This window comes from Denticeps clupeoides, chromosome 10 (genome assembly GCF_900700375.1).
Source record: "Denticeps clupeoides chromosome 10, fDenClu1.1, whole genome shotgun sequence".
In the NCBI taxonomy this organism is placed as follows: Eukaryota; Metazoa; Chordata; class Actinopteri; order Clupeiformes; family Denticipitidae; genus Denticeps; species Denticeps clupeoides.
In genome coordinates this window covers 5,364,936-5,376,786 of record NC_041716.1, presented here as the reverse complement: position 1 = coordinate 5,376,786, position 11,851 = coordinate 5,364,936, and the positions used below count along the sequence as shown (strand labels likewise).

At 42.5% G+C, this 11,851-nt stretch overlaps 1 protein-coding gene across 1 annotated transcript in view; it reads right to left on the bottom strand.

Annotated features, from left to right (window-relative positions):
* Positions 1 to 3,048: 3,048 nt before the first annotated feature.
* The window catches only part of prex1 (phosphatidylinositol-3,4,5-trisphosphate-dependent Rac exchange factor 1), a 55,616-nt gene continuing 46,813 nt past the window's right edge, over positions 3,049 to 11,851 (bottom strand). The window contains exons 28-40 of the mRNA XM_028993054.1: positions 11,506 to 11,588; positions 11,324 to 11,417; positions 11,101 to 11,229; positions 10,808 to 10,849; positions 9,224 to 9,441; positions 7,779 to 7,881; positions 6,325 to 6,468; positions 5,710 to 5,824; positions 5,532 to 5,598; positions 5,030 to 5,205; positions 4,811 to 4,913; positions 4,599 to 4,666; positions 3,049 to 4,148 (exon numbers count right to left, since the gene is read on the bottom strand). Coding sequence (XP_028848887.1) covers positions 4,106 to 4,148; positions 4,599 to 4,666; positions 4,811 to 4,913; positions 5,030 to 5,205; positions 5,532 to 5,598; positions 5,710 to 5,824; positions 6,325 to 6,468; positions 7,779 to 7,881; positions 9,224 to 9,441; positions 10,808 to 10,849; positions 11,101 to 11,229; positions 11,324 to 11,417; positions 11,506 to 11,588 — 1,385 coding nt within the window. The 3' untranslated portion in view covers positions 3,049 to 4,105. The remainder of the gene's footprint in view (positions 4,149 to 4,598; positions 4,667 to 4,810; positions 4,914 to 5,029; positions 5,206 to 5,531; positions 5,599 to 5,709; positions 5,825 to 6,324; positions 6,469 to 7,778; positions 7,882 to 9,223; positions 9,442 to 10,807; positions 10,850 to 11,100; positions 11,230 to 11,323; positions 11,418 to 11,505; positions 11,589 to 11,851) is intronic.

Below are 11,851 nucleotides of genomic sequence, written 5' to 3'. Positions count from 1 at the left end.
CACTGGATAGTGGCTATGGATTCTGCTCAACTGCGCTGTGCATGGATTGTGCTATGACCAGTGTAGAAGTAACAGATTGCAGGGTAATAATTAAATGAGCAACAGCAAACATTCAGATGGTTGGGGTGTGAGGTGTGGTGGCATGTCCTGGTGTACAGCAAGACACAACATGTAACATATGTAACATAGTCTGTATGTAACCATGTAACATAGCATGTAACGTATAGTCTATAAAACCCGCAGTTTAAAAAAATGTAAGAAATGGCGACAATTTGCGAGGGAACGGTGAATGTTCAGTGTGGATCCTTCACTGAACATCCTGTGGGGCATCACTTCCTGAGCCCATTTTGCCGAATAGACCAGTCAAATAGCATGCCGTAGGACAGGACACTTAAAACATCAGGATTTATAAAGTCGCAGACTCCTTCTGCCAAGTACTGATTGATCCAAAGGATTTGAACAAATTTTTTTGGTGAATTGATTCTGAAGAACTGCCATGCCATTCACTAGTTAATAAATAATGGACACAAACAATTTTATTTTGTTGATGATTATTTGTGGTTTTACAAGAAAAGGAAAATATCAAGAACCCCCCCAAAACTGCAATTTTTGTCTCTTTTTGATTGTGGTAACAGGTCTTGATCAGGGGGCACCAAACCCCCTATAATTCTAACTATACCCTGCCCAGCCTGGCCTTGTGTGAGTCTCCTGAGTGAGGATAGGAGAGGACAGTCACCCCAGTGGGGGGGGGGGGGGGGGGGAATGGCTGGAAAACTATTTTGAAAGACCAAGACTTGCTTGAACAGAAAAGGAATGGTTGACTCCACTGGTCTGTTTAATTGTGAAAGTAAAAGCATTTAAAGCAAGAATATAGACGAATGATACTATTAAGCGGTGTGGCCCTAAGACAGACACTTTTTAGGAAAGGCTAATGTTTAAAAAAAAAAGCCTGAAATTTGCTACAAAGATCTGGTCACATGGTATGATGAGCACAGATTGATTCTGTTCCAGAGAGATTGCTGCATCAGGGTAAATGAAGCACATGATGCGATGCACCCATTATACATGGTCCCTACTGTAAAGTGTCATGATCACATTATGTGGCAGGAAAAGGACACAATTGAGAATGACCACATTTTCATGGCAGGTGGCAATATATTTTTATATTTTAAGATGGCAATATCAGGGTTCATCAGGCTCTTATTGAGACATGATTTTGTCATAATCTTTCAGTTGATTGACCTTAACCCCATTGAGAATGTGTTGGAGAACACTTACAATTTCGCATAAGACGCAATGCCAGAAATTACATATAATTTCTCAGAGATTATGTGTGACTAATAGTAAAGCAATTTATACTGAGACCACACAGGTTCTCAGATAATTCCAGTGTGAAATATGAAGAAAAAAAAAACTGCGGATTCTGAAGCTTTTAAAAAGATTTTTATTGACAGACGCTGCTTGGTAAGTTATCAGTGGTAAAGAAGACAGTTGGAGGGACAGAGGTGGGAGTCATGCTGGTCCTCCCTCGGCTGAGTTCAACATGCTGAGACTCACGCTGAGCGCTGGGCAGTGGACCCGTCAATTGGAACTTTTCGCCCAGCCACTGCATAAAAAAATATTTCCATCCATGCCCACCAGGTCTGATTTCAGTTAAATATAAACCTCAGTTGTGACAAATGAAACCTGCAAAGTGACGTGAAAATGTCCATGACTCCATTGTTCGTATAATCACCCTTTATTATGAAGTATGTTACTGTAATAAAAGATGGTGGGTTAAATTTAAACTGTTCATCCATGCAGTTGGAATCTGACAGACGGTCCTTTATGATGATAAAGAGCTAAATGCTTCATTTACACGGACCTGCAGTACAAATTTGTCACACTGCCCCCAGCTGGTTTCACATAATTGCTTTCATGTGGGATTGTGTGAAATAGACTGAAATGGAGTTAAGAGGTTCTGCAGTCGGATCTCCAGGTCCATGTCCATGCATTTTAAAGCGGAAAGCTGAACGGGATGGATGTGCTGCCAGACTGATCCTGGATCAGATGTCTGATCTCATCAAAATATGGGTGGTGGCCGTGGTGGTGGTGGTGGGGTGCTTATGATGTTGACGACGAGTTTCACATTAAATGCAGCTATGATGGGTGCAGTATGAGAATTGTGTCTTCTGTGTCTTCTGTTCCTTCATAGCAACCTCCTCAAATTATCTACTGAATTGACACAAACCTTGAATATGTGACAACCCAGTTTTTTTTAAGACTATTTAGAATTCCATTTAAAAAGCAGGAAATGTGACAGTATCGTGTTACATTACAAAGCACGGTCTCATATGTATTTTGAGGGAAGGGGGAAATATATAAGGGGGGGGGGGGCAACAATACTGCCAAATACCAGCGGCTACTAGTATGACGGTGCCAAAAATGTTTTAAATACACTAAATTTAAAACAGGTAATGAACTAATGTGAAGTGCTGCTAAACAGGACCTGAACAATTAAACGGCAAACTCATTCATTTGCAGGTTAAGCTAATGGAATGAAACTTAACACTGATTTTTGCTTATAATTGTTTTGTTTTAGTGAGAGAGAAGAGCTGATATCACCCAGTGCCTTGAGAGAAAAGCAAAAATAATAGTTGATTTGTCAAGTGCACGGTGAGCACCATACATAATAAAAAGAACACTTGTACAAAGATGGCTGGAGCCATTGGAAATGAATCAGCCCCTTTTCTACAAGTTCAAACCATTTACTGACATTTTGCAAATGGGTGCGAAGTGGGTGCAAAACTGCTAAAATATTGACTATCGACTATATTGACACCCAGATCCAAAATAATCAGTGTGTGTGTATGCATGTGACATCACATGCAGTAAAGAATGCTGACTTAACCCCCCAAAAACATTTAATGGCACTCACACTTGCTGATGTTATACTGATCAGAGTGAATTTCCCAGAAATGTAGGAGCAAAATCATACAAGGAGGATAAGTACACAGGCGCAATCATTATAAAAAAAAAAAAAAAAAAAAAAAAAAAAAAAAATCCACTTCAAATATACAAGATGAATACAAAAAAGGAATTAATGCTTTACATATTATATTTGTCTCTCTCTCTTTTTAAAATAATAAAAAAAAAACATTATTAATTAAAATTTAAATTATAGCACTGCGCTCAAAAGTATACACTGGTAGTCGCACTCTTATAGACATTGTTATATACACATAGACAAGATAAGAATTGTATTTCGGTAAAATAGCGCTGCGCTGACCGCCTTGCATTTCAGTGATCCCTTTGTGTGACTGCACATATGTACAGTACAGTATGGTACGGTACGCTTCCTGCAAAACGCTGACAAGTAACCAAATTAGTTTGTGCTGACCGAACAAGACATCAAACCACAAAGGGAGACAGAAACGGTGGACATGAGAAACCTTTTTCTTCCTGAATGAGTAAGAAGCTGTGATAATAATACATGCATCATTCATCTGTTAGATGGAGGGCACTTCCTAAAAAACGAGTTTGGTGATTAGTTTTGTGTGTCTTCATTCCCTGCTTACAGATTTTTACAGAACAGCACAGACATAAATTAGCAGTTAGGCTTATAAAACTATTTTTAGACTTTAAAACAGTCCATTGTTGGTCCACAGAAGTTACGTTGTTCGGAATTCTTGAAGGCTTTGCGATTCCAGTTTACTTTTTGCTTCTAGGGATGGGGTGGGGTGAGGAATACTGACTAGTGCAGCATGATGCTTGTGCTAAGGTACAGTAATTGCACATTCTCCAAATGTGCCAAAAGCAGGCAAACCCGGGCCAGTGGAGAACTTGAAGGAACACAGCAGTCTTGTCTGCTATGGGCGTCGCCGCAATGTTCTCAGTAGTGGAGGTACGGCGTTGCTCCAGTGAGTCCAGTGGGTACTTGCAGTTCCCTACATGAAATTGTGTCTCTGCACCAGAGTGGACGAGACCCCGTAAAGGCAGTCAAGTCTGAGCAGAAGGTTCTAGAGAAGCTTCTTTCGGCCTGCATAGAGAGGGACCTTCCACATTCCGCTCCATTCCGCTGCTTGAGATTGACAAGAGTGGAGCAGCTAAAAACTTAGCACTGGGGTTAGAGGTCGCCATCCGTCGGAGGCAAACAGAGCCTAAAAAGCCTGTAGAAGAAGAAGAAAAAAAATCTTTATCCAGCAATAAATGCCAGACGGAATATGCCATACAGCAGAACACTTTTTATTTTCTTCTGAACAATTTACTTCCTAATGATCTACAGTGGAATAGTTTCAAGAGGCATCATATTACCAAAGCAAATCAATAATCAAATCGGCCAAAGGCATCAGAAATCAAGTATAACAGCTTATTCTTAGTATAATCTTCTATAACAGCAAGTAAATGCTGCACTACTAAACCTTTAGAGGAACATTAGAGTGCAGAGTGGTAATACACCACAAAGCCCCTGGTTCAAACTCAGCTTACTACCATTGTGTCCCAGAGTAAGACACTTAACCCTGAGTGTCTCCAGGAGGACTGTCCCTGTTGTAAGACACTCAGTATAAGGGCGTCTGATAAATGCCGTAAATGTAAATGCAATGCAGCACTTGGCACACCTGGGAGCTGAAGGAGGCATCTGGTCCATCACCTTTAAGTTTTTGGCAGAGATCTCTACTCTGGTGCCCTGTATATGGAGTGAAGCCATGTGAAAATCAAAACTAAGTACTCAGCAGAAAAATATGCACAGTAATACAAATATTACAGGGCACAAAAAACAAAATGATCTACAGATGTGCTGTTTGTATTTGTCATTGTTTGGTTCTATTACCTGTTTGCGCATGATATCCATGGTTTGCATGACGCAGCGTGGCAGGAGCCCGTGGTTTCGAGCCAGAATGTGAGCCTGAGCTAAAGACACACTCAGAGTACACCTGCCCAACACACACACACACACACACACACACACACACACACACATTATTAACTGTGCCTACTCATCACATATTCAGGTTTTCTGAATGTAAATTTGAGGTTGTTTGAAAGTTACCTCTGCATGCCAGTCGCGCACATGGTGATGTGGCACGATCCCAGTCGGTTGCACAGCTCAGAAGACACAAGCAGGACGCTGATGCCTGAGGGATGCCCGCTGGGACTGGCCTTTACGTTGATGTAGGTCTGCATCAGGCGGCAGAGGTCGTCCAGTGTGTTAAGTGGCCGAAGAAGCTACAGGCAAGAAATGCTGAGTTAACAATGGCCCAATAGTGCTGAGTGAGTCTCATCTGGACTATAATGAAACAAACAATTTGTTTCAGGACCGTGGACAGCAACATTAAAACAGCAACTATTAAAAAAAAAAAACTTTATTAATCCTGGATGGTTTCCATAAACTGCTAGGCTTTACCAAATGAAATCACTGACAGTGATTTCAAAGCACTTATTTAAGCCGCTCTGGATGTCTCCTTTTAATGTAAAGGAACGTGCCCCCAGTGATTACACAGAACTAGCAGTCAATCAAGATCTTGACCAGAGAAGGTACAACCATAACTTACCTGATCAATTTTCATGGCTGTTGTGTGAGAGTCGGAAGGAAGGTTGGATTTCTCCAGGTAAAAAGCCCTGCAGAATTCAAACAAACGAAAGCAAGTAAGCAAGCAAGTTGGTTATCCATCAGCTGAGCACATACACTGTAAAGGGACCAAGGGCTCAGGGTATTGAAGCCGTTCGTACCTGAGTTTGCGGTAATAAGCTTTAACTCTCTCCAGGGAGACGGCGTTTGTGCGTTGCTGAAACTCCTCAGTTGCAACAAAATCCTGAGGTGACACTCCTTCAGGCCTCTCCAAAGCTATATGAACACACACAGACATTATTTATCATTGAGGCAAAATCAACTTATTGTTATTTACATATATGAATAACATGCAAGAATAACGCTGGGGTAAAATAACGTCGCAATAAGTGATCTTGTTAGAACATGTATGGGTGTGTTATATATTCTCTGACACTAGATGGCAGACTGCTCACATCTGCTCACACACACTTCCACTAGAACCACATCTGTGTGCATCTCTCAACTGCTACTACTGTCACAGACCAGATGGATGGAACATGCTGGTGGACCACAGTTCTAACAGAATATAGTCGAACATTCCACACGTCTGACATTCACAGAACCAGTCACACATTGAAGTCATCATGCCGGTATTTTCATCTCTCAGTTTAGAACCAAGTGCATGGATGCATTTACACATGTGTAAGGATGCTGCAGTGAAAAGGGATCTGGCTTCAGTTGAGGATGAACCTAGGGTTCATAGGTCAGGCTTGAGACTGAGGTCAAGTTCTCACCTCTGGTGAAGAGTACCGAGTGCAGCTTCAAGGTGCCTCCACCCTGGATGCGAGGGGGCAGTTCATTATAGAGACTGCTGTCCAAGTAGATCACCACTTTGAGGGCCTGCCTGCCACCCTCCACACAGTAAGACACTGGAGTATCTGAGAGCGAGGGAGGGCAAAACAGATGGAGAGGAAACGTTAGAGTGATTTTTTATGATCAAATTGTAACATTTCTGTTTTTAGAATACTAGAACTGTACATAAACTATACTCTGTACAACTGTACATATATTTAGTGCAAAGAAAGTACCAATATAAACAAGTAACAAAGCTATAGAGAGACTTATGGTTAAATTTGGAGACATTGAAAGGTGGGAAAATATGAATGTTCAACTTCAACCAGAATCACAAACAAGTGCATATAGTAAAACATTTATAGGGTGCTAAAGGTAGTTTTTAATCAAAAACTCTAGAACCCTCCAACCAATGACGATTGCGGGACTTTTATATTGTTGTGAATATTTTTTTTATAGATCATATGTAACATAGGTAATATTCTAATTACTAATGGTGGTAGCCTAGTGTGTAACACACCAGCCACAGAAGACCACAAAGTCACAGGTTCAAACCCCATTTACTACCATTGTGTCCTTGAGTGAGACACTTAACCCTGAGTGTCTCCAGGGGGACAGTCCCTGTAACTACTGACTGTAACGGCGCTCTGGATGAGGGAGTCTGGTAAATGCTGTAAATGTAAGGATTTGAATTAGGAAACCTTTGACCCTCTTGCATGATATATATGTTTTTTTCTTTCCCCCCCACTGGTACATAAACCCAGCCGGTGGGTGGTTAAACACACTCAGGCTGAATGTGTGAGTAGTTCATGCTCGACAGCAAGTACAGTGGTTTGTGTAGCAGCATGCAAGTGCATGGCAGGGTTATTAAAAGCGAGCCTGTCGCAGCCAGCCTCGGCTCCAGCTGCTGCCAAGCGTTGATGCTTCCGCAGCGAGACGCCACGGTAAACGCTGCTTTTCCAGCGCTTGGGGGAGAAAAAAAAAAAAAAAAAAAAGAGAGACTCCTGAGCAAGTAACCTAGAATAGCAAATCCCACTTTTCTCTGTGTGGCTGTACCCAAATAAAACTACTACAAAGGCCCGGGGGCCACAGCAGCTATCTCCACTCACCACGTTGAGCTCCTGTAAGGAGGGGGGTGGTGTGGGAACAGAAAAAAAGGGAACGGCCTTCCGGAGTGGGATTTGCACATTTCAATGGACCACGAGAAATTATCTGGTGAGTGGGGGGAAAAAATATGTCGTCTCGGGAGCAGAACGGAATTCTGGCCGAAGGAACGTTTAGAATAAACCTTTTAAGACCACAAATGATTTTGACTTGTTGACATTTAGAGCTTCCTTAAGCCACTGCCCTGAGGCCAGAAGTTGGAGGGGTGGGGATAAAGAAATCGAACGCTTACTTGCAACTAGACACTGGTCCTTCTGCTGCCTGAAGGACACGGTGACTTTATCCAGGTCCAGCAGGGCGGCTTTGGTGTCTTCCAGCATCGTCCGCTCTTCTCTCTGTACAGAAGGAAGCAGAGCGGGGGGGAGATGTTCAGAGTTGAAGGCTGATGAGGGCAGAGGGCAGACAGAATGTCCCTCCAGACGGAACCGTTCTTTAGCGGAATAACAGAGGAGCTGTCGAAACGATTGTGATTTGGAAGAGCCTCGCCTTGTGAAACTATGAGCACAAGCGGCAATCTTACGTCCTCCCACGTGTGTGTGTGTGTGTGTGTGTGTGAGACAGACTCTGCAGAGCATGTGAGTGTAACACAGTGTGTGAACCCAAATCTGACCCTCTCTCTGAACATAACCCATACACTGAAGGACACAGCAGCTTTGTGACGAGTGAGTGGATTAACATTCCTTTCAGTGAAAATCCCGACAGTCAGGGCTTTGGCCTCGGAGAACCAAGTACAGCTTGGCCAAGTGTCTTCCAGGAGTCAGCCAATGGGCGAAAAGGCAGCTGAAAGGGCTGACGCCTGAGGGGGGCGCCACAGAAGTTCAATCAGAGAGTTCTTTTTGAAGGTCTCGGCATTACTAATTTGTCCTGATAATAGTGCATGGACGGGATATTACTCTGTAACACTGCACTCTCTTCTTTTCATGATGACAGAGCGTTAAACTCTGGCCAGCATCTCAGAAAATCTGAATATCGTGAATTATTACATTTTATAATGAAATTTAAAGCTTCAAATCTTTGGCCGCAAGCAAGTATTGCAATATATTTTTCAGTTCCAAGTTTTGTTTTTTATTGTGAATTATTTTTAAGTTGATCATAAGTAATATAATAATCTAAAAAAAGTAATGAATTTGTATTGAACATAATTCTGAAGAAAAAAAATTATGGAAAAGGTAACTCTCCTTGGTTCTCAAGTTGTGGTACAAGCAGCTTGCTCTAGTGGTATTTTCTTCTGTTTTTTTTTTTTTTATAAATATTGTATATGAAATAATAATTTAAAAATACCTATATAATAATAAAAAAAAATTTAAAAAATGTACTAAAATTTTATTTAAACGAAACTACATGCAGTACAGTTGTTATTACATTTTTGGCTTAGGATGAGAGTCAATGATTAAGTACAACTGCCACAAAGTGTGTAAACTTTAAACTGTACATAGTAAAAAAAAAAAAATGACAACTGACTGTATTTAAATGCTGGTCATTATGGTGGGAACTTGGAGTCAAATGCTTTCTTAGGGGGTTTTCATAATGGAAAAATTCTGAGAACAGCTTTACTAGGCAAACATATTGTGTCCCAAGGTGAATCAACTCATACACCCACTGCCAAGAGTGTGAGTGTAAAGTCATTTATCCATAGGAAGACACTAAAGCATTATGCGGCATCTGGACCTCTCTTACCACATGAGGGGACAGCGTGGACTGGAAGTTGAAAAGGACGCCGATGGCAGCGATCTGCTCCAGCCACTTGCGGCTGACCTCCCGGCTGTCCTCTTCATACTCGCCGCTGTTGTTGAAGCGCAGCGTCAGCGCCGACTGCAACTGCTCCGCCAGTGCACACAGCGCCCCCACCAGGGCCTGACAGAAAATGACGTCCCTCCTCAACTGGAGGTCTGTGTCTGAGTGAGGAGGAGAGGGGTGAGGTGTGAAACTCTGAAGACAACACAAGCTTACATGGCCTGACCTGCTCTTATTGGAAAATTTAGGATCCAAATTTACACTTATGGCATTTAGCAGACGCAATGGTAGTAAGTGGGATTTGAACCTGTGACTTTGTGGTTTTCTGGCCAACATGTTACCCACTAGGCTAATAACATCCCAAATATATAGAACATCAGTATAGTTGGTTAGGCATAATACAAGAACAAGGCAAAAGGGACCTGGGAAGATTTGGTTTGATTTAGGGCCCTGAATCCATGGACTGATTTATTTGAATTATTTGCCAGTAGAAAGAAAAAACAAAGCAAAACAAGAGTCATCATTGCTGTGTGTCAGCATGCATTTAGCTTCTTCTGTTACACAATGAATGACTTTCCTTCCCTGTAAACGCTTTTCACAGCTTGCAGCAGTTTGTACACGGTGCCTTATTCAGTTTTGGTACCAAAGGCCAATACTATGATAGTGGATGTGTTTCTGCGAGCCGCCACAATGCTTCTGCAATTAAAATATATAATGCATGGTTTACTGCAAATTAGTGGTTGTAGGCAAGTACATAATCAGTCGTTCTCAAGTGCGCCCTTTCAGCTTGGGGCTCTAGGCAATTGCCCCCTTCGCTTACCAACGGCCCTGAACGCAAATAAACACGTACGAGACAGGCCTGCATGCTTCTGCAACCCGGCATGCGTCTGGATCAGATTGCACAGCGCTCTTGCGCCTTGAAAGCTTCCATGTGCATCTCCCATGATAACACAATACAACACACACACACACACACACACACACACACGCGCACGTACGCACTCTAACACACCAACATTCAACCGTTTCCACCCAGGCTGCTGCTCATCTGAGGGTGATGTAACTCCACACAGGCCAAGAGAACAACAGAAGGGTCCTGTGTAGTCGACACACAGAATCTTGCACAAAGGAAGGGGGTCATACACACACAGAGCTCCACTCTAAACAGATGATCGTGTTTATACAAAAACAAACAGGAGGGAGTTTGACCGCCGCCTGTTTGCAGTTGTCTTCGCACGGAAATAACAGTCCGGTGCTCTAGCCCTGTCAAACACACACGCACACACAGACAGATACTCATGAATGGATGATGGTAGTAGCCTAGTGGGTAACACACTCGCCTATGAACCAGGAGACCCAGGTTCAAATCCCACTTACTACCATTGTGTCCCTAAACAAGACGCTTAACCCTAAATTGCTCCAGGGGGGGGACTGTCCCTGTAACTAATGATTGTAAGTCGCTATAGATATGGTCGTCTGATAAATTCTGTAAACTTAAATGTCATGAAGAGCTGTGATGAGTATTACCAGAGCATTTCAGCAGGGCCAGAAGAAGCTGACTCCTCCCATCTAAAAGAAGAAAGAGCATAACAGGATGTCACAGGCAGCACAGACAAGTAAAAAATGAAAATGATTGTTTCAGTTGTGAAAAATTAAAGACTGCCAGTTGCTCTAATAAGAATTCATCATCTATTGAGCACTATTCTGGTTTATTATAAGTATAGCTGATTTTACCTATTTATGGAGGAGTTTTTCCAGGAAAACATTGAGAACACTGGGATTAACGGTAGGTGAGGACTTGGAAGTGCAGCAGGTCTCACCTTCCACAAACCTCTGCAGGGTGTCCACCAGCGTGCTGATAGAACTGGGCAGGTTCCATGGGTCCTCCTGAATGTTCTTGTGGATCACGTAACGGCACCGCGCCGTCCAGTCCTCGGTGTGCCTGAATTCTGCGTAAACGGTCACAGTGTGAGACCACAGAAGTAATATTCAGACGGTGTAATTCAAAAGTTACGGTTAGTTTGGAGAAATTACACACAGTACCTGGCTGCCTGTTGTGGTCGGGGTGAAAGTGCTTCGTTTCCTCACAGGCCTTGGTCATGACCGACCCTTTAAGCAAACTGTTGATTGAGTCTACCTGCAGACACACAACGACCCCCGAACGTCTCAGACTCCTAACAGGCCACAGCTTTGAGCCGGCTGGACGAGTGGGATGTTCCATTTACCTGGTTGAACAGATGCTCTAAGCATCCATGAAGCTTGTCCTGTTTCTCCAGAGGAATCCTCATGTCACACGGGAGCTCATCACCTGAAATCCACACATTAACACCTTAGACACAATTTTACTAATGGTACATCTGCTCACCACAACACAGACACGAGGGATGAGTGGAAAAATGTAAAAAATGCACTTCCATGGCTTTGGGGAAAAACACTTCCTATTTCAATGGGAACCATTCCATGTTCATTATTTGTGGAATTTCAACATCTTTGTTTACTTATTACAGCAATATGGGATTTTTTTTCGTTTAATCTAATAAAAGCTTTTGATTACTTTCTTTTCGATACCAT